This window comes from Phodopus roborovskii, unplaced genomic scaffold (assembly GCF_943737965.1).
Source record: "Phodopus roborovskii unplaced genomic scaffold, PHOROB, whole genome shotgun sequence".
In the NCBI taxonomy this organism is placed as follows: domain Eukaryota; kingdom Metazoa; phylum Chordata; class Mammalia; order Rodentia; family Cricetidae; genus Phodopus; species Phodopus roborovskii.
This window is the reverse complement of record NW_026126511.1, coordinates 54,861,490-54,887,635: the sequence shown is the minus strand read 5'-3', so window position 1 is coordinate 54,887,635 and position 26,146 is coordinate 54,861,490. Positions and strand designations below refer to the sequence as shown.

General features: G+C 41.4%; 1 protein-coding gene across 3 annotated transcripts in view; it reads right to left on the bottom strand.

The window, feature by feature from the left end:
* Zdhhc20 (zinc finger DHHC-type palmitoyltransferase 20) overlaps positions 1 to 25,528 on the bottom strand; it is a 64,092-nt gene extending 38,564 nt beyond the window's left edge. Inside the window, exons 1-4 of one of the 3 annotated variants that reach the window (XM_051195600.1) lie at positions 25,286 to 25,527; positions 6,051 to 6,077; positions 4,603 to 4,629; positions 1,239 to 1,342 (exon numbers count right to left, since the gene is read on the bottom strand). In XM_051195600.1, the coding sequence (XP_051051557.1) occupies positions 1,239 to 1,342; positions 4,603 to 4,629; positions 6,051 to 6,077; positions 25,286 to 25,403 (276 nt within the window). In that variant the 5' untranslated portion in view covers positions 25,404 to 25,527. Of the gene's footprint in view, positions 1 to 1,238; positions 1,343 to 4,602; positions 4,630 to 6,050; positions 6,078 to 25,285 lie in introns of all 3 variants that reach the window. The other 2 variants (XM_051195599.1, XM_051195602.1) reach the window with 2 other exon arrangements.
* Positions 25,529 to 26,146: the final 618 nt, after the last annotated feature.

The following is a 26,146-nucleotide window of genomic DNA, read 5'->3' as shown; positions in this document are numbered from 1 at the left end:
AGTAGCTTGTGTGGGAACTTATCAAGTACACTTAGGACTTTTATTTTCTGTATATAGGCTGTCTATAAAAGTTTTAAATGAAAGTTGGTATTTTAAACTACATAGTCTACATTCTCTCTCTCTCTCTCTCTCTCTCTCTCTCTCTCTCTCTCTCTCTTTCTCTCTCTCTCTCTCTCTCTCTCTCTCTCTCTCAAAAGGGTTTCTCTGTGTAACCACTCTAGCTGTCCTGGAACTAGCTCTGTAGGCCAGGCTGACCTTGAACTCACAGAGATCTCCCTGCCTCTGTCTCCCAAGTGCTGGGATTAAAAGTGTGCATCACCACTGCCTGGCCATGATCTCTAATTTTTTTAACATTTTGAAAAGTTAACATGAAAGCAATTATATTACTACTAACATCCAATATTTGAATATTAATCCTAAAACAAAATATGTTAAAATTGGAAAATGTCAGTCCTCACATGCATCCCACAGAGATAGGCACAATTTTCTGACAAGAAAACCGAAACTCAGAAATTAATGTGTTGAAGAAAAAGAAAGAAAATCAAACTCAAATCATCTCAACTTTGCATGTGTTGGTGTGTGGTGTATGTATATGTGTTGGCATGTGTAGGTGTGTGTGTGTGTATACATGCTGTTTGCTTATTTTGAGGACAGAGTTTCACTGTGTCTTCCATAGAAAGCTATATTATCAGGAGTGTACCACCACCATGCTCAGCCTAGAGAAGCGACTTGATTACCCTGCTATACCAAATTTCAGTGAGGGAAGACTTCCTCTGTGTCAAGGTAAGAGAGACACCAGTTACAATACCTACTCCACTTAAATCTTTACTTGTGTTATTTCCCAAGCATATCCTCCAAGAGGAAAAGTGCAGTCACAGCAAGATGAACCCTGAATAACTGTTTTCCATAGTGACATGTGATTTAGATATAGCACATTTGTTCATGCCTGAGAAAATAGGATGGACGATTTTCTAAAAAACTGGCCCTTCTACCTAGCTCAGTTCCAACCCTCAACTTTCTATTCCAGTGTTTAAGAAAATTCAGCATGCCAGAAAAGTATTAGTGTAATTAAACATTTACTATGCTGTCAGTAAACTGTGCTGAACACAAGCATCACCAAGGGAATTCACAAATGGAAACAGAACAAATGTATCATGCAAGGTTTTAACACAGGTAACACAGGGACAGCATTCCATAGTCAGTTACAGCATTTGACAATTTACCAACATAGAATTTACCTCTTTGGAGGGGCTAGCGGGAGATGTGAATATTGTCATCCAATAGGACCATACAAACATAACAAAGAACAGATGGAAAGCCACAAGGTAAACAACGGTCTTTCCTGGTAAATAAAAACAAATAATATTTCATTGAGTCCAGGTGAAAACAAGAAAATGTATTACATTAGAAGAAGATGGTCACAAGACATGATTTAGTAAAAAGTCTTAATTAAATATCTAACATATAAACTCCTTTATCTATATGATACAACAGTAAGAGACAGTAAGAAATATTCTATCCTTGTGTTTCGGGGTGTAAGGTTATAAAATAAACTTTACTTATAAACCATAAGTTTATGAATAAAGGCTGTATTTGGTGAGACTTGATTATATTCAGTTGCTGAGGATCTAAGCTAAAAACACATTTGAACACTTTTGCTCACTGCTTCCTTTTTTTCTTTTTTTGAGACAGTCTCTCTCTACATAGCCCTAGCTGTCCCAGCAGTCACTCTGTAGACCAGGCTGGCCTCTCTACTTATTGAGTGCTGGGGTTAAAAGTGTGTTCCATCGCTCCCCACTATGTTTGATGTTTCTGCTTTTTTTTTTTTTTTTTTTTTTTTTTTTTTTTTTTTTTTTGTTTTTTTAGGGTTTCTCTGTGTAACAGTCCTGGCTGTTCTGGAAGTTGCTTTGTAGATCAGGCTGGCCTTGAACTTACTACGTAGTCCAAGATGGTCTGGAATTCATGGCCCTCCTGCCTCTGCTTCTCTCACACTGGGATGGTTAAAGAGTGCTAGTGTAACAATGTGCACCCACAGCTGGCCACTCACAGTAACTTTAAGTTTTCCTTAAATGTTAATTCTCAATGACTTAGAAATTACTTAAAAGAACCCATCTCTATGAACATTAAGCCATGGGGAACTGGAAACAGAAAGCAAAAAAGTTTTTAATATCACCAAAAATAATGAATGAATTTGAAAATTCAATTCCTGTCTAGGTTAGAGTATTTTGAAGTTTATCCTCTTGTTCAACATAGGCTAACAAGAAAAAGTTAGCCACTTTAAATTTCTGGCAGAATCTTTTCCAAGTAGATCAGTGTCCCCTTTGACATCTGGGACTCGCAACTATCAACTCACTGATATAATATTAAGCCTTTTTTTTTGTACTTTGTAGTTTTTCTATTTGAAACAAACAGGGTTAGTTTTTATAAGAAGTAAGACCTGACTTTTTTTTTGGGGGGGGGGGTGTGAACTGTCCCACATATACACTCTGAAGATAACAAGTTTGAACTGTACTCATTTTTAAGCTTAAAAGTTCTCTCCGTTTTCAGAATTTACTTTCACAGGGTGCTCCTCTTTATTACTCCTACTTGTTTGGACTTCAATTAAACACTTATAAAGTCAGTGATAAATTAAGCCAGGCAGTGATGGAGTTCTCCTTTAATCCCAGCACTCAGGAGGCAGAGGCAGGCACATCTCTGTGAGTTCGAGGCCTGCCTGGTCTACAAAGCGAGTTCCAGGACAGCCAGGATTGTTAGACAGAAGCCCTGTCTCAGAAAAACCAAAAAAGAAAGAAAAAAAAAAAAAAAAAAGGAAAATAAAAGGTAAATTAATACATGCAAAACACCAATGAGTCCTAACAAAACTAGGAGACTTTTGGTCCCACTTGACTATACTCAAATCTTCATTGCTTCCTCTTGAAAGCCTCTTAGCAAATGGCACATGCTTTCTTTCTAACCCTGAGGAATGTGAACACAGAGGCTCAGAGAATTTAATGTTCCTGTACTGAATTGAAATTTACAAGTGTTTTTCACTTCTATCTGAAAACTGTTCCTCCACTTTTACTAGCCAGCATTTAACAGTCACCAGCACTACTTCTGTGCTAATATCTGAATTCCAAGTTAACCCTAATCACCACTTCCTTCCATACTTACAGTAGTCTTTCTTTTCATTTCCTCTAATATTGTCATCCACACTGAAAACCCTGGCCTCTCAGCGAGCTGCATTTCTCTATGTGGTCTCTTCCCTCGAGGTCAATCATATAGTCTATCCAGTGGACTCAAAGAGCACTGCTTCATTGCTTTTTCCTTTAGAAACTCATTTGGAGCTTAGCTCCTTTCTCTGACACTGGTTCTAAGGCCATTCACTGACTCTGAAGTGGTATTTCACCCGTACTTTCTGTATTCATTGGGGGCGGGGGGCATACCAATCAAGTTAGCATCTTCATGTACACCAGTGGTTCTCAACTTGTGGGCCTTGACCCCTTTGACAAACCTCTACCACCAAAAATATTTCCATTACAATTCATAACAGTAGCAACATTGTAGATTGTAGTTATGAAGTAGCAATGAAAACTAATTTTTAGAAATTTGTTCACTTATTTTTATTACATATATAGTGTTCTGTTGGCACCAGAACTCAGGACCTCTGGAAGAGCAGCCAGTGCTCTTAACCTCTGAGCCAACTCTCCAGCCCCAATGAAAATAATTTTATGGTTGGGGTCAGCACAACATGAGGAGCTGCAATACAGGGTGGCAGCATTAGAAACTTGAGAACCACTGGACTGTCCACTACTACTTTTAAGACACATGTCAACACTGAAGTGCTTTAAACTTAATTACTTATAATTAGACCAGCATTAACAGACTCTTGAACTCTTCTACTAACACTTACTATTTCTTTAGGAAGGTTCCACTCTCCATGCACTCAAACAAATTGGTTTGGTTTAAAACACATTTTCAGTTAAATAAATTAAGCTCTAAGCACAATGCCTGGGACATAACTAATAGACAACTAACAAATAATAAGAGAAACACTGCTTTTAACTAATTTCAAAAATAAAGTAAATATTAATAGCTGTTAATTGTTCAACTGTTTCAGAATCTTCTAGGTTTTTATATATTGAAATCTAATTTGGTTTCTGAAATTTTACTTCAATGGTACTACTTAGGTTTTCTTTAATTCTATTGAAATTCTTAGAAAAGATCTTTACCCCAGGCATTGTTTGATTGGTCATTATAAACTCTTATATTCCCCTGAGCTAATAATACAAATTTAAAATCTGGTTATTTGATTAAGGTATCTGTGAGTACTAATGTGCTATTCTGAACAAATACATGGACAACGGGACCATCCCTAGGATTTAGGCATTATGAAAGCAGTAAAGACTGCTATTAGAATTGAAATAGAGAGAGCTCTGAGGAACACACAAGGCAGACATGCATGAAATTACACAAAGTAGTACTAGGAGCCTTACATAACATGACTATGTTAATCCTTTAAGATACTGCCTGCCTTTTAGGAAAACAAAAACACATGTATTCACCACTAAATGAAGAGTATTTGCTTGCATATGACTCTACTTAAAGGGAGACTAAGAGTCTTACCATTTTCTCCTTTTCCAGAAACAGTAACTAGAAGAAAAAAAAAATATGAATAAATATACTTTACTTTATACCTGAACTTTATTTCAAATTGAATATTTACCTCAATATCACTTTCATAAAATTTCAACAACATTCTTTATCATTAACAATACAACTACTTAAATTGTGTAGACCACTTTAAACTTGAAGTGTGTTGATGGAGTTTCTTGATCCCACAGAAAGTAGAGGACTGTTCTTTCATGAGAACACATATAGCACACCTTACCAAACTTTCTGAAGACTGTACTCAAGACTTCCCTCTGGGCCTGGCTCAGTTGGTAAAGCACTCACTGGTTTCAAAAACACAAGGGCATGTGTCTGATGCCCAGCACCCATGTGCTGGAGGGGAGTACCTGTATCCTAACCCTGGGCATGTGGTTACAGACAGACAGATCTCTGGGTGGCCAGCCAACCTAGCCTAGTCACTGACTTGGGACAGGGTGGAGAGGACACATCTGGACAAGGCTGGATGAAAGGAGAATATAACACAACCTAAGGTGGACAGTTCCTGAGGGAAGATGCCCAAGATTGACGTCTGGTCTACACACACATTCCTATTTCCTTTTAGCTGATGCACAATAGTCATAGATATTTAGGAAGAGTGTTAATAATTCATGCATGTAAAGCTCTAAAATTAAAGTAGTTAACACAGAAAAAGTAATTCCTCTTCCATCTTTTCCCATTTTGTACTATTTTTTAAAAGTTTTTATTAACTGGGTATGGTGGTACACACCTTTAATCCCAGAACTCAGGAGGCAGAGGCAAATGGATCTGAGTTTGAGCCCAGCCTGTACTACAGGGAGAGTTCCAGGACAGCCAGGGCTACACAGAGAAACCCTGTTTTGAAAAACCAAAATTAAAATAAATAAATATTAGTAATTATTAATTGTCCAACTGTTTTAGAATCCTCTAGGTTTTTGTATGTTGAAATCTAATTTGGTTTCTGAAATTTTACTTCAATGGTACTACTTAGGTTTTCTTTAATTCTATTGAAATTCTTAGAAAAGATCTTTACCCCAGGCATTGTTTGATTGGTCATTATAAACTCTTATATTCCCCTGAGCTAATAATACAAATTTAAAATCTGGTTATTTGATTAAGGTATCTGTGAGTACTAATGTGCTATTCTGAACAAATACATGGACAACGGGACCATCCCTAGGATTTAGGCATTATGAAAGCAGTAAAGACTGCTATTAGAATTGAAATAGAGAGAGCTCTGAGGAACACACAAGGCAGACATGCATGAAATTACACAAAGTAGTACTAGGAGCCTTACATAACATGACTATGTTAATCCTTTAAGATACTGCCTGCCTTTTAGGAAAACAAAAACACATGTATTCACCACTAAATGAAGAGTATTTGCTTGCATATGACTCTACTTAAAGGGAGACTAAGAGTCTTACCATTTTCTCCTTTTCCAGAAACAGTAACTAGAAGAAAAAAAAAATATGAATAAATATACTTTACTTTATACCTGAACTTTATTTCAAATTGAATATTTACCTCAATAACACTTTCATAAAATTTCAACAACATTCTTTATCATTAACAATACAACTACTTAAATTGTGTAGACCACTTTAAACTTGAAGTGTGTTGATGGAGTTTCTTGATCCCACAGAAAGTAGAGGACTGTTCTTTCATGAGAACACATATAGCACACCTTACCAAACTTTCTGAAGACTGTACTCAAGACTTCCCTCTGGGCCTGGCTCAGTTGGTAAAGCACTCACTGGCTTCAAAAACACAAGGGCATGTGTCTGATGCCCAGCACCCATGTGCTGGAGGGGAGTACCTGTATCCTAACCCTGGGCATGTGGTTACAGACAGACAGATCTCTGGGTGGCCAGCCAACCTAGCCTAGTCACTGACTTGGGACAGGATGGAGAGGACACATCTGGACAAGGCTGGATGAAAGGAGAATATAACACAACCTAAGGTGGACAGTTCCTGAGGGAAGATGCCCAAGATTGACGTCTGGTCTACACACACATTCCTATTTCCTTTTAGCTGATGCACAATAGTCATAGATATTTAGGAAGAGTGTTAATAATTCATGCATGTAAAGCTCTAAAATTAAAGTAGTTAACACAGAAAAAGTACTTCCTCTTCCATCTTTTCCCATTTTGTACCTTTTGTTTTGTTTTGTTTTGGGAGACAAGGTTTGAACTAGCTCTGTAGACCAGGCTGGTCTCAAATTCACAGAGATCCATCTGTCTGCCTCCTGAATACTGGGATTAAAGTGCCACAACTGCCCGGCCTTGTTCTATTTTTTAAGATTTATTTATTTTATGTATATGGTGCTCTACCTACATATAGAGCCTGCACGACAGAAGAGGACATCAGATCCATTACAGATGGCTGTGAGCCACCATGTGGTTGCTGGGACTTGAACACAGGACATCTGGAAGAGCTGCTAATGTTCTTAAACCACTGAGCCAGTCATCTCTCCAGCCCCATTTTATACTATTTTTTAAAAAGTTCTTATTAGCTGGATGTAGTGGCACACAACTTTAACCCCAGAATTCTGGAGGCAGAGGCAGGCAGGTATCTGTAAGTTTGAGGACAACCTGGTCTACAGAGTGAGTTCCAGAATAGCCAGGGCTACACAGAGAAACACCGTCTCAGGGGAGAAAAAAATTATTTGTATTTTATGTCTATGGGGGTTTGGTCTGAACACTGGTGCACCACATATGTGCCTGGTGCCCACGGTGGCCAGCCAAGGGAGTCAGACCCCCTAGAACTGGAGTTACAGATTGCTGTAAGCCGCCATATAGATCCTGGGAAATGAAATCAGGTCCTCTGCAAGAGCAAGTCCTCTAAGTAATCTCTTCAGGCCCCATCTTCTTCTATTACCCCTGTGACTACACTACAAGCATTCAGTATACAGTGCCTCAAAATGTGGGAATTACTAGTTGCTCTTTGTAGATGATCCAAAAGAATTTAGATCATTTTGAATGCAAGCTGGTTTCAAACACATCATTGCTCAGGCCTTCTATCTCTTTCCTTGTCTTCCTCAAATGGAATAAGGCACCTACCCGCCCACATCAGTTTAAGACATTCACCACACAGCAACTATGTCACCTCCAGAATGAACTCCAAAGTCTTCCAGGTGGTCAGCACTATGGGCCGGCTATAATCTACTCATCTGTTATACTTATGCTTTTAGTCTAACTATTCTTAACAAATGTGTTACAGAACACAATTTCACAAGTACTATGTTCCTTCCTATCCTCCTTCCAGAGCTCAGTGTGCACACTCCTTCCTCTCCAAAGCCTTCCTGAGCCCTGCTTCCAGAATAAAAACCATACATTTTGTTACTACTGCTCACTCCCACATCTGTCTCCAATTTCTTACAATCCTCCTCTTCTCCTATATCATCTCTCATCTTATTTCATATTTTAAGACTCAAAGAATAATATATATCAGCAGAACTTAAGTAAAACCAAGTCTGAATGAACTAAAATTTCTAGATAAGATGGGACTATATGGATATTTCTTAACAAACCAAAAATAAATTTATTCACCCACTAGCATACTAGATATAGTTCAATTATCATCAGATTTAAGATAAGTTTCTGATCATTTCTTTTAAATATACTTTACAGTGGCATAAGGTTTCCCAACTTCGATGTTAGGCAAGGCCTAGGTGTCTCAACCCCTTGGTTCTATCATCTCCCTTATCATATATTAAAAAGATAATGTCCTGTATATATCATGACTTGAATGAAAATTCCTGAGAAGTACCATACCTGCCACACCAATTAAAAAAATAAAATAAACATTTAAAACTTGAGGGTTAAGGTGGCTCAAGAGGTGAAGCTGCTTGCCCCAAAGCCTGGATCTATATAGTGAAAGAACTAACTCCTTCCAGATGTGTGCATGGCACTCAAACCTTATCACCACCACCCACAGCCAGGTATGGTAGTATATATCTTTAATCCAGGCATTCGTATGTCAGAGGCCTGGAATACACAGAGAGACCTCTGTGTCAAAAAAATAAATAAATAAATAAAATAAAATAAATAAATAAATGCAAAATAATTTTAATGAAACAGAAAAGGAAAACTGAGAGGTAACTCAATTGGTAAAGTCCTGGCCTACCAAGCATGAAACTGGGTTCGAAACCCAGGAATGAAATGGAGACAGGAGATCAAAAGTTCAAAGTCACAGTGAGTTCTGGAGTTCTAAGGCCATTGTGGACTGCATCAGACTGTCTCAAAACCAAACAAACACACATGATCTATATAATAAGTATGCATTCCTAGATATTCAAAGAAAAATTAAAATATATGTAAAGCAAAAGGGGGGGGCTGAGGCGGGCATTGGTGTCACGAACCTTTAATCCCGGCAGAGGCAGGCACATCTCTGTGAGTTTGAAGCCAGCCTGGTTGGTCTACAGAGCTAGTTCCAGGACAGGCTCCACAGCATTACAGAGAAACCCTGTCTTTGAAAAACCAAAAAAAAAAAAAAAGGGAGGGGGCTGGAGAGATGGCTCAGTGGTTAAAAGCACTGGCTGCTCTTCGAGAGAGCCTGGGTTTAATTCCCAGCAACCACATGGTGGCTCACCACAATTGTCTATAACTACTGTTCCAGGGGATCTGATACGCTCACACAGATATACATGTAGGCAAAACATCAATGCACATAAAATAAAATAAAAAAAGGGAGTGTGTGTGTGTGTGTAAAAATTGACATGCAGAAGTCAGTTATCTAGAAGTAGTAATTGAAGAAATGGGGTGCGGAGAGGGCTCAGCAATTAATCTGCACACTGCTCTTGCAAAGGACCTGAGTTCAGTCCCTAGGATCCATGACAGCAGCTCACAACTGCCTGTAGTTCTGTCTCTAGGGGATAAGACACCTCCTTCTGGACTCCAAGGGCACCTGCACTCATGTGCACATACACCCCTCACCAACAGACATGCAGGTACAAATATATAATAAAAAAATTTTAAACTAACAGATAGAAATTATAGAAAGCCACAACTGGCAAAATGCAGAGAAGAATATCTGTGAGGCGCTCATCCCAAATTAATACACATACAACATAATCCCTACATCTAAGGTTCAGGGGACAGAAGGAAAAGAAAGATTGTTAGAGCCAAAGAACCAGAACATGCACTGTGAGAGTCTCTTCTTAAAAACAAAACAAAACAGAAAGTAGAGGGGGTTATGGACCTGGGAAGAATGCTGTTGAATATGATCAAATTATTTGAAAATTTCAAATAATAAAATAGTGGGTTTTTAAAAATGAAAATACTATAATCTTAAAATTTTATAATTAAAGCTGGGTGGTGGTAGCACACGCCTTTAATCCCAGCACTCAGGAGGCAGAGGCAGGTAGAGCTCTTCGAATTTGAGGCCACTCTGGTCTACAAAGTAAACTCCAGGATAGTCAGGGCTACACAGCGAAACTCTTTCAAAAACAACAAAAACTATAATTGAAGGAAAGCACCTAAAAACAAACTCCTAGGAAGAAGCATAAGAAACACAGAAGCTTACACAAGTAAAATCATATTTTAAAAGATTTGTATTTTTATGTGTAAGAATGTTTTGCATGAATGTTGTGTATGTGTGCTACATGTGTGCCTGGTCCATAGAATCCAGAAAAGGGGGTTGGACTCCCTGGAACTGGAGTAACAGGTGGCTGTGAGCCACTAGGAAGGTGTTGGGAACCAAACCTGGGTCCCATGGCAGAACAGCAAGTGCTCCTAACCAGTGAGCCATCTCTCCGGCCCAAGTAAAAACATTTTAATTTGTATGAGAATAACAAAAACAGATCTGAAAAAATAAGCTCTTATAGGAGATGAGTCATTGTTCTTTATCATACACAGAAGTAGCATGTTTCCATGTACCAGAGGCTAGAAGGTTATTGAGTTCAAGGCCACCCCAATATACAAGTCAAAGTCTCAATACCCACTCTCACAACCCAGAGAGGGACCAGGAGTCCTAAATGGTGGTACTCTAGTGTAGTGTAATCTTAGCACTTGGGAGTTAAGGCTGGAGGATCAGGAGTTCAAAGCCAGATGTAGTTACAAAGATTGGAAGGGGTGAAGGAAGGGGCTATAAACATGAGGCTGCTCCTGATAAGAACACACTTATAGCAAATCAGACTTCACATCATCACTATGGCAGAGTTAAAAAAAAAAAAAATCAATTGGGGAAAAGAGATGCAAGGCAAACAAACACAGACCACTTGGCCTAGGATTGCATTTGATTTTGGTTATATACACACATCTATTGTAATAATGCACTTGGCAGCCTAGCTCCTTCACCTATACATCCCATGTACACACACTTCTTTCCTAAAAATGCACCTAGCAACCACTGAATGCCCCTTGCATCAGGCTAAACACACCCATCTCTGAACAACAGTAAGTCTCCTCCCTCCTAGTCACAAGTGCACTTAATTTCTATTCAGAATAACTGAAGAGACAGTCTGGTCAGACCTGGTTTTGGGTACATGCTATAATCCTAGAAGAATCACTATTTACCATTTATGATTATATAAGATTGAGTATGTACACAATTAAAATAGATTATTATGAGAAAGGATATACATGTAAAGTGATTTTATGACCCATCTATCAAAACAGAGAACACCCTCACTATGCCCCTTAGAAACCAAATGACTCTTGAGCCTCCTAACTAGAAGCCCTCCAAATTGGGTCCTTTAATATTCACCCATGTAGTCGGCCTAGTGTCCACTCTGACAGGGTAACACTATAATAATATGCACCATCAGTTTTATTTTGATCTCAATAAAGTGATCTTGCTACATTTGCAAATCTGTATGAGTTCACTTTCAATTAGTTAGGTAAAAGGTGGGTGGGAAACACCTCTTATCTAAATATCTAGGTAACTACCTAGAAAAGCAATTATCAGTGTGTTCTCCGCACTTTGGCTGGGGACAGGTATGAACTATCAAGTTACTCTTCACAGAGTGGTTTAGCTACTTTGGGTATGCATTTCCATATACATTTTTGTTTCTTTAAAAAACAAAACAAACCCAAAAAGTCTCCTTGGAGGCTAGAGAGATGGCTCAGGTTAGAAGTACTAGCTACTCTTCCAAAGGACTTGGATTCCATTCTGCTGACTAAAGTTCCAGGAGATCTGCTGCCCTCTTCAGGCCTCCACAAGCACATGGTGTACAAAACATACAAAGACAAACATCCAGACACAAAAATATTTTTTTAAAGCCTCCTTGGCTTTGGTTAAGTTTATCTTATGGATCAATTTGGGGAAAATAGACATCTTTATACTACTGCCTTATTGCATTAATAAGCTATCTCCATTTTAGATTTTTCCCCCAGATCTGAACTAAATCTCCAGCCCTTCCATTTTAGATTTTCATCCCATCAGTACATAAACTTGTACTAATTGTTAGACTTATTCCTAAAATTTCATTTTTGATGTTAGAAATGATATTATTAGAAGTACAAGTGAGTTTTACTGACCTATTTTGTCATTTTGCTAAATTTACTTTTCAGTTCTAGTAGCTTTTTTGAGTTGTTGGGATTTTCTAGTAAATGATAGTCTAGTACATCAATAGGCCACACCCTTTCCTACCTGTGACATATTTCCACAATTTATGTAGTAAAAAAATTATTTTTTGGTGGAACATGCATTTAATCCCAGCACTTGGGAGGCAGAGGCAGGCAGATCTCCATGAGTTCAAGGCTACAGGGTGAGTTTCAGAACAGGCTGCAAAGCTACACAGAGAAACCCTGTCTCGAAAAACAAAACAAATTATTATTTTGTGTACATGAGTATTTTGTGCATGTATTTTTAAAGATTAACTATCTTGTAAGTTTATACCAATGTTTTCTATTAGGATTCATGCCTATCGTTTTTTTTTTTTTTTTTTTTTTTCTTTTTTTCCAGACAGGGTTTTCTTGTGATCCAAGCTAGCTTTGAACACTATGCAGCTAAGGAAAAATACATTCAGAGTCCTATGGGTGGGGTCCAATCCTAGGGTTTTATGTATGCTAGCAAACACTCTCCAAACTGAGCTCAAATTGTCACATATTTAGCCAACAAGAGCTGCACGTACCAGCCCCAAGGTCTTAACAGTCTCTAAAATGTATGTAAGCTTGTGTGCCACCGTCTGTGCACATATGGTGGTCAAAGGACAATTTGTAGGAATCAGTTCTCTCCTTCCATCATGTGCGTACCAAGAACTGAAATCAGATCAGCAGGTTAGGGACCAAGGGCCTTTATGCTCAACTATCAACAGCCCAAAATAGTGTCTCTCCCCCCCCCCCCAGCACTTGGGAGGCAGAGGCAAAGCCAGCCTACTCTACACAGTGAATTCCAAGAAGACTAGGACTATGTAGAGACCCTATCCAAAAAATCTATGTGCATATATATGTTGGGTCTTTATGAGTATATGTATGTGTAGGTGACCTTCTACAGAGTCCAGAACATGACATCAGTTCCTCTTGAGCAGTTACAGGACCTGAGAGCTGAGCCACCCAACCTGATGCTAGGAAACTACTCTTCTGAAGAGCAGTATGTACTCTTAACCTATGAGCCATCTCTCCAGTCCTGCATTTTGTATATTCATCCAAGGAGGCAGGAAGGCATCAGATCCGCTAGAACTACAATTACAGACAGTTGTGAGCTGCCATTTAGGTGTTAGGAAATTAAACCATGTCCTCTACAAGAGAAGCAAGTACTCATAACTGCTGTGCCACCTCTCCAGTCCCATAACTTTTTATTCTTAACAAGTATTTGCTATGTCCTAGCATTTGTATGTTTCCTCCCTTGAGATTCTGGATTCTTATGGACTCAAAGCATGAATAATTAGAATATCTTACTATGTCCATCCAATAACCTTAAGACAACAAGACCAGGAATACTCCCACTAAAACCAAGATTAAACCTTTCCCTGCTGCTGCCCAGAGCTGACTTAGCTGCATTCAAGCTTCAGCTTCAAGGAAAACCCCCATGACCATGGCTTAGGAGACAATGCTGCTGGAAATGTAACTGATATTAATACAAGTTAATATAAGAGTTGGTGAAGGGTTAGAGAGACAGATTGCTCATCAGCTACAAGTACTTGCAGCCAGATCTGACTACCTGAGTTCAAACACTGGGTCCAACATGGTGGAAGGAGACAACCAACTCTCCCATGTTGTCCTCTGACATCTGTACTTGCCAAGGCACACACAATAAGCAAACGTGAAAAGAAATTTTTCTTTCTGTTTTGGTTTCAGTTTTTCGAGGCAGGGTTTCTCTGTGTAGTCACAGAGGTTCACACACCTCTACCTCTAGACTGCTGGAATTACAGGTGTGTGCCACCAACATTCCAGGGGGAAAATAAAAGTTTTTTTTATTGATTTTAAAAAAGGTGTTGACTCTGTGAGTTTGAGACCAGCCTGGTCTACAAAAGCTAGTTCCAAGACAGCCTCTAAAACCACAGAGAAACCCTGTCTCGAAAAACCAAAATAGATAGATAAATAATAAAAAAGGGTGTTGAAAATTCTCTTTATCTATGAGGGTGTAGCAAGTATAATTAATGAAGCTGCCAAAGCATTAGACAAGTCCATGCTTGCTGGGAGCCTTTATCATTCATTGTAAAAGTAGCAATTAATATTCCAGGTATCACCCACCAGAATTAACTTCTGATGGAGAAAACTTGCCTTGCAAAGTCTGCAAGAAATAGACTCCAGAATATCTGTTGCTATGAATTTGGCTATATAACCTTGATATAACCTTTATATTCTCAAAAAGGCCCCAAGGAAAGGAAATTCCTTCTCACCAGGGAGTCAGAGGTAAGAGCTATAGCCTCCAATTTCAAATAGTCCCTTACTCCATTTAACCCTTCCCCCACCTCTTGAGTTTTACTCAGATGCTTCACAAGTCATGTCCCCCTTAAGACATGAGGCACCCACTTTTCTCAAGATTTTATCTGCCTTCCTGGTTCTGAGAGAGATGCATGCTGGATATTCCTGCTATTGTCAGAGAGTTGCTAATTGTATCTGTATTGGGTATACAACTGGAAGCCTTGTGGGATTAAAAAAACTTTTTGAGAATTTTTGTTGTTGTTTTTCAAGACAGGGTTTCTGTGTGTAGCTCTGGAGCCTGTCCTGGAACTAGCTCCTATAGACCAGGCTGGTCTCGAACTCACCGAGATCCACCTGTCTCTGCCTCCTAAGTGCTGGGATTAAAGGCATTGGGAACCAACACCTAGCAAAAAACTTTAGGAGGATTTTAAAGAGGAGAATTTTAAAGAACTAAAGAGTAGTTTAAGAGAGAGCCTTTACAGGGAGGATTTTTTTTTTTAAGAAGAACTTTTGAGAAATTTTAAAGAGAGCTTTTTGAGGGAGAACTTTTGGGAAGAACATTTCTTGAAGAATAAAGAGCCATGAGAAAATTGGTGTGTGTATGAACTGCGTTTACCCTCAGATCATATGAATCAGCCTCAATGCACCTGCTGTAAGCCTCCTGCCTGAACCCCCCCATCCCATACATGCTCCAGTCTTGTGGTTGGAATGTTGTGGCTGGAAAACTGCAATCAAGAGAAAATAGCCCATAGTGCACAGCATTCTTAGAAGAGGAAGCTTAGGAAGCACCTCCAAGCTTATCCTCATGTGTGTACATGCAAATGTGATACATTGGTAGAGACCCAGGATGCTGAACACACCAATGTGATGGTATCTTGTTTGTACAAAAAAAGCCTGTCTGAAGATCAGAGAGGAGCAAGCCACAGCCACACCTTATGTCCTTAGCATCTCAGCCAATTAGAGATCGAGTTCCTGTTTCTTCCTGCTTATATCCTCTCTCTGCCCAGCCATCTCACTCCTATGCCCGGCCATCTCATTTCCTGTTTCTGCCCAGCCATCTCATAACCTGTTTCTGCCCAGCTATCTCACTTCTTGCCTGTACAGACTTCCAGACCTCTATGGGTAGCTAGTGGTAAGCTCTATTCTGATCTTCAGACAGTGTTTATTTGTACAAGGAAGAAATCACCGAACATCAATCTTGTTGATGACATGAAGACACTAGGGAAATGGGATATTGATTATAAAGCAGTTAGTTGCAGCTGTGTCATAGGGACTATGGCAAAGAATCTCAGGCCAAGGGTATCAAAGAGTACTACTTCAAATGCAAGAAATGAACAAAAAGGCCAGGGTGGCCCTAGTTTTCTATCTCTGATGTCACTGAAGTGTGGTTAGGAACTTCAAAAGACAGCCACAGCTATGGTGGACTACATGGGCCCCATCAAGGTAAACAGGTATCCCCCCTGGAGTCCTGGAGACAACTGAGCCCAATACAGTTACTGAAACTGGGTCTGCTTCTAAGCAAACAGCACTTTGCTAGTCAGACATCTGGTTTCATGAGAAGGGTGTTAGCACATGGCCCAAATCAATGCTATTTGGCAGTCCAACTGGCCCTGATAGTAACCAACCCAGTTACTATAAATTGAAAAGATTTGGAGGCCCTAGTGCCCATGCCACCTTCCAGAAACCCTACCGAGAAGCTCAATAGGAGCAGTTAACCTTTATAATAAACACTGTGGAACTTTAATGTTTAATGTTTCAAGGCAGCAAAGGCAAAAATGTTTACTTATTATAAAAAAGAATGCAAGCCAGGTGTGATGGTGCATGTGTTTAATCCTATCACTCAGGAGGCAGAAGCAGACCAGCCAAGACTAGAGAGACTATGTCTCAAAAGAAAATCAAGAAGGAAAAAAGAGAGTTTTGTACACATGCTCTTAGAATGTACCATTCTAACACTCATACTGAGTCAACAGAGTCAGCATTTACTAAAAGCTTATTCTCACTTCCTGACAGCCCTCATTTAGTCTTAGATTTAGAAGAAAATATCTAATTTTCATATCAGTGCTTAGCTGTACATCTCTAGTCAGTTTGGCTATCTGAAGCTCATTCTCCAGCAAATTTACTTCATTGTAGACATTCTTCAAGGGTCTCACTCTGAAGACCATGACCTGGAACTCAGAGATCCACCTACCTCTGCCTCCTGAGAGCTGAAATTAAAAGCATGTGTCACTTCACCCAGCTAAAATGATGACGGAGGCAGAGGCAGGCACATCTCTGTGACTCTGAGGCCAGCTTGGCCTACACAGTGAGTTCCAGGACAGCCAGGATGGTTTCACAGAGAAACTGTCTCAAAAAAAAAAAAAAAAAAAAAAGATGGTGCCCAGGTCAGGAGACTTATAAAATATCTTAGATACTCAGATACTCTAGTAATCACTACACATTAGCACATAATCAAATATTTTCTTAAGCACTGCAGTTTTCCATCATGTGGGTATACTGTTTTACATTCAGGCTTCCATGAGTGACCATCTGGGTTGCCTCCAATCCTCTGTTATTAAAATATACAATAAATAACCCTGTGAGTATGCTACTTGATTGTAGAAGCTTATGTTCAGTGTAGAATTCTCACAATAGGAATACGGAACTAAAAGCGCATGTCTGTTGCATTTTTAGCTTGTCCCAAAACCTAAGGGTTTTATATTCCTGTAAGCAACACACACACACACACACACACACACACACACACACACACACACACACAGTCTCCTTTCACTTTTTCAGACTCTTAGTACTGCAGGGTAATTTTACAATCTGCATTTGCAAATGAGCATGAACATCTTATGTTTACAAGCCATTTTCATTTTTTTTTTCCTGTGAACTATTTACATCAATCCATTTCCATTTTTGCCTACTGGATTTGGCAATTATAATCTACAGAACAAGGGGCTTATGCTTGTCTCCTTAGAGACTATCCACTTACAGTTTCTTTTAGTGCTTGAATATTTTTATTTTAAAACAAATCAGATTAGGTCCACTTTGAAACAGCCAATTCCAATGGCAGGAAAAGTACCATATGAACCTTAAAAAGCTATGGTGGCAGAAAGTAAGGAAGTATTAAAAAATGACAGAGGCTGCAGAAACCAGGGAATGGGGCTCCTAATGGCCAAATATGGGACAATTTAATCAACAAAATAAATATAGACTATAACTCACAAAATAGAACTCTGCACTGCAGGGAGGCTAGACCAGCAATGAGTAAAGGTACTTGTGATGCAACATGGCAAATCCAGAACTGACTCCAGAAGTCATCCTCTGTCCTACACACTCTCTCACACACACACCAACAATAAATATATAGGGAGCTAAGTTATTCCTGTCTATAGAATTCTATCTAATAAATGTAGACAAAATGATAGCATTAGAAAAACCACCATTTGGTAACTACTGTTTTTTTCAAGCAGGGATCTTCAAAGGATGCTATAAGGAGTCCAAAGAAAGTACCAGGAACAGATGGTTTCCAGTTTCAGTGCTTCTAAACACATCTGTCTGAGGTTGAGCTAGTGGAATCAAATGTGCTGGGTTTTTTATTATTATTATTATTATTATTATTATTATTATTATTATTCGCCAACTTGACATAGCTACAGTTGGGGGAACTACAGTTGGGAAACTGCCTATGTAAAATTGGCCTGCAGTAAGTCTGTTGTACATTTTTTTAAGTTATGACTGATTAGGAGCTGAGCAAGGCAATAAAAGGCTTCGGCTCCTGCCTGAGGAGTCCCTGCCCTTACTTCTTTCTATGATGGACAGAGATGTAGATGTGGATGTATGAGCCAAATAAACCCTTTCCCACTCAAGTTGCTTTTGGTCATGGTGTTTATCTCATTATAGCAATAAAAACCCTGACCCAGTGTAAGTCTGGTGCTGAGACAAAGCCTGAGGCACAGTCTATTTCCTAGGGGACGGACAAATGGGTAAGCAAGGCCAAGGGAGCAATGAATGACTATGCACAGAGCTCTGCAGGGAGCAGCCCAGCCCTACCTCAAAGGCTCTTCCAGCAGGCTGTGCCAGGAAGGGTGTGACCTTGGGTGAGGCAAGTCATACTGAAAAAGCTTGGCTGCTGCCTGATGACCAACTTGCCATAGCTGAGTAGCAAGTCCTTCCTCGAAGGCAGCTCTGTATACTGGAGCTCTAAGTCTACCAGAACACCAATTACAAAGGGAAACTGCACCTTTAATAAATGGAAAACTTGGCAAATATTATCTTTCAAGTGATGATGAAAGTTAAAAACAATGACACAGCATCCCTTTTGCACCATTCCTGCTCAAGAGTGATCTAATCAAGAGGAAATTAAAGATAAACCCAAACTGAAGGACATCCTACGGGGTATGCTTGTGTTTTTTAAAATGCCACAGTCAGACACATAAAGACTGAGGAACACTAAAGAAGAAGAGCTATAATGTATGAGCCCTCACAGATTTGCAGTGCTGTGGATCAAACCACAACAGACTTTGTTTTATGAGATGGGAACTCACCATGTAGTAGACTGGCCTTTTGTTCACCACTTAACTCACAACTCCAACTGCTCTTGAACCACTACATACAAGCTGGCCTTGAACTCACAATCCTGTCTCTGCCTGAGTGCTGAGGCTGAAGGCTCATACTACCACGCCCATCTTTAATGTGCAACCTTGACTGGATGGTGGAACAGGAAGAGGAAGGTTATGCTGTTTGCAGAAAAGGGACTCAAGTAGAGATAATCACATTATGCAAATTAAGCTAATGCAGAAAGACAAATATATTCTCTCATTTAAGGTTCATATGTGACAGAAATAAACTGGGGACAAAGGGGGATAATGAGAATGTGAGAAAAGGGATGTCAGTAAGATCATAAAGGAGAATAAGCTCAAATTATGTATGTACAAAAGTTTGGGAAAAAGATCTCAGTATTTACAGTAATGGGGCATGGCACCCACAGCTCACTCTCAGACATTCAAGAGACAATGACTGGTGGACCCGTAAGGGAGAAATAACAACATGCAGGAAATCTAGGGGAGACCACACAGAATTCTTCACGTTATTCTTCACAAGTGAAAGTAAAAGGTCAGGCCTTAGCTCAGTGAACAGTGCTTGCAAAGCAGGCCCCAGGCCCCAGCTTCAACCCCAGCACCTCAGAAGACAAGACAGAGGTAAAGACACTCAAGGAAAACCAGATTTTATCCATGTGTACTCAATATCCATGTGTAATCAATCCTGAATGGTGAGATGTGGAAATGGTATTTCTCTTACTAGATACTGAAGCAGCTGTCCCATCTTTTGCTCCAGGGTTTGAGGTGCTACCTTTACCGAATGAATTAGAGATTTTAAGTATTGTCTATTTTTAAATACGGCATTCTGTTCCACTACTAATGTATCTGTCCATTCACTAGAATATATAATTTTTATAAACATACCATTTGGGAGTTTTAAATGCTCAACAAAACTAGAAGAATGCAAAGTTGTCATGTGCCCCAACTACCTACTAATTGCAGATATGGGTTTTAAATCTGGTGAAGATCAGGGTGTGGTAGTGCACAACTTGAACCCCACGGCTAAGGAGGTAGAGGCAGGTGGGTCTACAGAGCTAGTTCCAGGACAGCTGGGCTACACAGTAAGACCCTGAATTTGCCTTTCTTGAGGCCCCGTTGTTAAGAGTAGAAGAAACTCCCTGGTAGAAATGGAATTTCTGGCCTGGGTGGAGACCTAACATTCAAGCTGGGCTGGTTTAGCCACTGGCTAAAGGACTATCCAGCTCACTTTAAATCCTGCTAAAGAGACAGAAGGAATTAGTCTTCAGTGAGATACTGGGTGGGTCTTTGCCAGAATCCTTGCCCCTAATTTATGGATGGCAGACATGCAGTAAGTCCTCAAGTCTGCTGCCTCTTCTGAATTCTCCAGAAGCTGACTTTCTTTCTCTCCACCTCTTTCCTAAGCAGGCTTTCCTGTGCATCCACCTCACCCTTTCGGGCTTCCTTCCTGACCCTTTCTCATGTCATGCTGCCTGCCCTCCATTTGCCTCCTTCAGGTGGCTGCTGAGGTTTACAGCCTGCCCGTCCTGTAATTCCTCTTTAACATTATAAATTTGTCATGTGCTTCTATTTGAGTTCATTCTTCAATTTCTTTATTGGAGAGACTAAGAACCCCAAGGGGGACCAGAATTTCCTCAGTATCAGTATCTTAAAAAAGATGCCTGATGAAGTTGGAAGGTCTCACCTAGCATTCACGAGCCTCCTTCTCCTAGTTCTGCTTGTTTGTTTTTCCTATTTTAGGCTCTAGAAATACAGCAATAAGCAGGGTACCCAGGTGAGAAACATACCTATGTCAAATAGTCATACATGCTACTAAAACAAGGGCTGTAAGGATAAAGGTGGCAAAGGAGGAAGCTTTTGCTGTATAGAGGGAGGTCAGAAACACCCTCCCTCTGTAAACATAGACCTCTCCACAGGGAGGAGCAGTAGCAGTATCCAAGTAGGAAGGCAAAGCAGAGAGAGGGTCCTCAGGTGACCATGACCCAGCTGACAGTTTGTCTGCAGCAGCAGAAACAAAGTCAGGACAGTAGGCCATGGGAACAGCTGAATTCACAGCAAATTGGGAGAGCAACTGGAGACTGGGAAACAGACACTTAATAACCAGGACTTTGGCTTTAAAAGATTCAATCTGGCTACCTGGCGGGGGGGGGGGGGAAGGGGAGTAAAGGAATACTGTAAGGGGAAGACATGAAAAGCTACTACCATCATTGAACTTAGCACTGAGGTAGAGGCAGGTGGATGTCTTGTGAATTTGAGGCCAGCCTGGTCTACATAAAGAGCTACAGGCTAACAGACCTGGATAGTGAGAGCCTGTCTCAAAAAAAAAAAAGGTACACTGAGCATGTGTATGTGACATTGATGACGGTCACTGTCTTAGTTAGGGTTACTGTTGCTGTGATGAAACCCCATGACCAAAAGCAAGTTGGGGAAGAAAGGGTTTCTTTGGCTTACACTTCCACATCATAGTCTATCACTGAAGGAAGCCAGGACAGGTACTCAAACAGGGTAGGAGCCTCAATGACAGGCTTGCTCCACATGGCTTACTCAGTCTGCTTTCCTATAGAACCCAGGACCACCAGCCCAAGGATGGCAGGATGGCACTACCCAAAATAGGCTGGGTCGTCCCCCATCATTCATTAACTAAGAAACCCCCCAGCTAGGCAGTGATTTAATCCCAGCACTTGGGAGGCAGAAGCAGGCAGATTTCAGTGAGTTTAAAGACAACCTGGTCTACAGAGTGGGTTCCAGGACAGTCAGAGCTATTTCACAGAGAAACCCTGTCTTGAAGGAAAAAAAAATTCTTCTTTTAAAATGTCAATTTTCAAGATCTGGATCTCTCTCTCTCTCTCTTATAGAAACCCACGCTGAAATAGTGGCTTTTACTGCTGACTCCTTATTTCAGTATTTCAGAAATCCCATAGTCTACAACACCGAAGCATACAGGAAGAGTATTAGTGGTGACCATGTCTCCACTGCAGTGATAACGACATGGGGGACCCTCTTAGCACACACAATCCTGACACCACCAGCACCTTAACAGCAACACTGGCACACTTACAGTATAATCTTAAAAAAAAACCATGAAAACTGGATCAAAAGTGTTCCACATGGAAGGCAGGCTGAGTTTGGCCTCCAACACAGCAAACAAGCAGACAAATCATGTTGTCTAAATTAGTATTCTCAAATATCAGCTTGGAGAACAAGAAAGGATAAAAAAAAAAATCAAAGGGGCATTTCAATCTAAAACCACTGCATATTACTCCTGGTTCTTTACTTTCCACTTATCACACTCTGAAAGCCAGGAGCTCAGATGAATCACTTCCCAGTCAATTTTGTTCTGCAATGCCCTTCCACTGGCTCCCTCTCACTTCCTTCATCTGTAAACACACCTAAGTCTAGAAATACTGGGAGAATGGGGAGGAACGGAAATGCTCCCTCTCTGCCAATTAACACATAGCATGACTCTATTCACATGCATTTCCCTTTATTTGGAGAGGAAGAGTCAAGGGGCTTATAGCCCGCCTGATGATCTGAGGTCAACCACCCCGCTCCCCCAAACCATAGGGTAGAAACTCAGACCAACTCCTAAAGGTTAGAGGTTAGATTCCAGACAGCAGGCAGGCAGGCGCGCACGCGCGCGCGCGCGCACACACACACACACACACACACACTCTTAAAATAAAGGGATTGATGAAATAAAAATATAAGGGCCGGGTGTTGGTGGCACATACCTTTAAACCCAGCACTTGGGAGGCAAAGCCAGGAGAATCTGTGAGTTCAAGACCAGCCTGGTCTATTGAGCTAGGTCCAGGACAGACTCCAAAGCAATAGAGAAACCCTGTCTTGAAAAACCAAACCAAACCAAACCAAAAAACATGCATACAAACATATATGGACTTCATTTTATTGTGGGTATTTCTAAAAAACTACTTTCATTAAGCTATGCAATCTGTAGCTAGTTCACACTTTTTAGTGTTCCTTCAGGGATTTTTTAACTAATAAGGGTGCTGGCTGGTGGTGCTATGGTGCATAGCAGAGGCAGGTGAATCTCTGAGTTCAAGGCAGACAGAGCAAGTTCCAGGACAGCCAGGGCTACATAGAGACACCCGTCTCAAAAAAAAAAAAAAAAAAAAAAAAACATTTAAATCTAGTCAATTCTAATTAACTCAATTTTAGCAAACATTGTGGTATTCAAAAATATTTCTAAGTCACTGCATTCAACAAATTTACTATTGGAAAGGCACTGCATAATTTATTCAGTAATAGTTACAGAGATAACTAAAATATGTTTTGTTTGGGCCAGTGAGATGGCTCAGCAGGTAAAGCAACTGATAAATGAGCCTTGGCCCATGTGCACCCTTGTAAATCTTACAAAAAATATTTTTGTTGTCATTTTGAGACAGGATCTCTCTACACAACTCTTGTCTGTCCTGGAACTCAGTATGTGCCTGTGTCTGCCTTCTTAGAGTTGAGATTAAAGCACCCGCTATTTTGTTCTAAAACTACCGTAGTCCAGGCTAGCCTGAACCTCAGTCTTCCATGAGCTAAGATGGCAGGTGCACACTGTTGCTTCTAAATCAAATGTTGTCATTTTCTTTAGGATGTTGTGATTTAAAACCCTGGCAATTGTGGAGCACTCCTTCAGCTGGACGTGAGTTCGAGGCCAGCCTGTCTACAGAGATCCAGGACAGTCAGGGTGGTTACACAGAGAAACCCTGCCTCAAAGAATAAACACCCCAGAGCCTTTCTATGCACGAACTCCAGTTTTGTTTTGGGGGTGTTCAGTTTTTCAAGGCAGGGTTTCTCTGTATTGCTCTGGAGCCTGTCCTAGAACTAGCTCTGCAGACCAGGCTGACCTTGAACTCACACAGATCCACCTACCTCTCAAGTGTTGGGATTAAAGCTGTGTGCCACCAATGTTTTTGTTTTTTTAAGATGTATATGTGGTGTTCTGCCTGCATGTATGCCTGCAATGCAGGCGAGAAGTGGGGCCACCATGTGGTTGCTGGGAACTGAACTCATGACCTCTGGAAGAGCAGCCTGAGCCACCTCTCCAAGCCCCAGCTTTAACAAGTATTCAGTTCAAAACCAACCAAACCCTGACTCACAATTGAGGTCTGTGGTCTAGCATCTTTGTGGTTTTTTTGTTTTGTTTTCCATTCCTGCATTTACCCCATATGCTTTTCCCCAAAGAATGGCTGCCCTTCAGGTAACTGTGGACTGTCTGAAAATTAAAACATCATTTTTGGGAAACAAAGGGACTGCTTTTTCTGGGATTTTCATTTGATAATGCTGTTGTGAGATAAGCACAGAAAAGAGCCAGTCGGTATAAAACATACTCAATTATTCACTGTCATAGACAGCAATGGCCTAGGGGGTTTTGATGACAAGAGAATTTCTTTCCACGTTAAAGACAACCTAGATGAATAAGCCTTTTTAATATAATGTGATGCTATTCCTTTAGTCCTGAAAACCGGGTAAGAACTACGTGGTAAAAAATTAAATAGGGGAAGCAGCAAAAATAAAAATAAAGCAAAGCCCTAAAACTAAAGGTATAAAAAAAATACAAACCTTTAAAATGAACAGCAATAAAAAGCTAATTGTGCTATGTACCTCTCGTTCAATTCTGAGCCTCAAAACAACATGTTGTGTAAGTTCAGCACTGACATTCGAAGTGAACCTTAAAAGGGCCAAATACAGGCCAAATGAGCCTGTATTTGTCTCCAAGCTGAGCCTCACTGCAGACCTTGGAGACACACCTCCCTCCCCGGCCCGCAGGCCGCGCGCTGCTTCTCGCGCAGTTTGGAGAGAAACAATCTGGGGGAAGAGACAAGATTTCTTTGTTGTTTTTAAAGCCAAATGAACCTCATAAGCCATTTATGAAGGGCGATTTCTTCAGTTCCAAAGGAAAGGCCTTTGTGAACATTCCGTCACAGAAGGGTGGGAGCCCTAAGGCGACCGTAGCCACCCGGAAGCTCGGGACGTGGGCGGCGCGCAGGCCCGAATTCAGGACCCCACGAGCAGCGAGCCAGAACCCTACAGGCAGGGAACCGTGGGCCGGAACCCTCTGCCAGGGAGCCCACCGGCGGGGAACCGTGGGCCGGAACCCTCGGCCAGGGAGCCCACCGGCGGGGAACCGCGGGCCGGAACCCTCGGCCTGGGAGCCCACCGGCCGGGAACCGTGGGCCGGAACCCTCGGCCTGGGAGCCCACCGGCAGGGAAGCGCAGGTCGGGCCCACAGCGGCGCCGCAGCCTCGGCCTGCCTACCGCGCCTCCCGTACTCACACACGCACAGCTCCACCACGTACGCGTAGTAGGACCAGACGACCACAAAGGTGATGAAGAGCACCGGAACCCAGCCCACTACGCGTTGGCAGCAGCGCCAGAGTGTCCAGGGCGCCATGTTCCTCCGGTAACCCTCTGGTCCCGCTCCCCACGATTGCGCAGGGCGCCAAGACCCCCGCCGCTCTTCCGCCAGCTCCCCCGCCCCCGAGGCACGGCTGCCGCGAGCAAAGGCGTAGGGCGACGCCGCAACTCCGCCCCTCCGAGCGCCAGGCCCGGGCCCGCCCCCACTCCCACTCCCGCTCCCGCTCCCACTCCCGCCCCGCATCCCGCCGCTCCGCCCCAGCCCAGAGCCGGGCTCTCCCCGTAGGGGGTGGGGCTTCCAGGCCGAAGGAGGCGGGGCCTCGGGCTAGGGCGGGGCTTCTGCTCAGGTCCGCCCACGGGATTTGGGGAGGGGTCTAGATGGAAAAGAGGGGAAGGTGTTAAGGGTGTGTGAAGCCACCCAAGACTGAGTGATGAGAGGGAAGGGGATAAGCATGGGGCCAGGGATGAATCCTTAGCTACCCTGTGTGCCTTGGTTGGCTCTCTGGGTAAAACTCTTCCCCTGGGTCTTCAGGACCCAGACAAGTTGGGTTCCTTTTTATATAAGGCCGTGCCCCACTCTAGCGTGCAAGCGAGAAAAATGTTATATCTATATATATTTAAGAAACAAGACTCTTATGATTCTGATGTGTCTCCAATGAAGAACCCCTGAGATAATTTGGTCCTCACTCCACCCCCCCCCCCATGTTTTGTTTGAGCTGGTAGGTGCCTGTGATTTAAGGTGGAAGCCATAGACAGCAGGTCAGTTTGATTTGGAGCCCA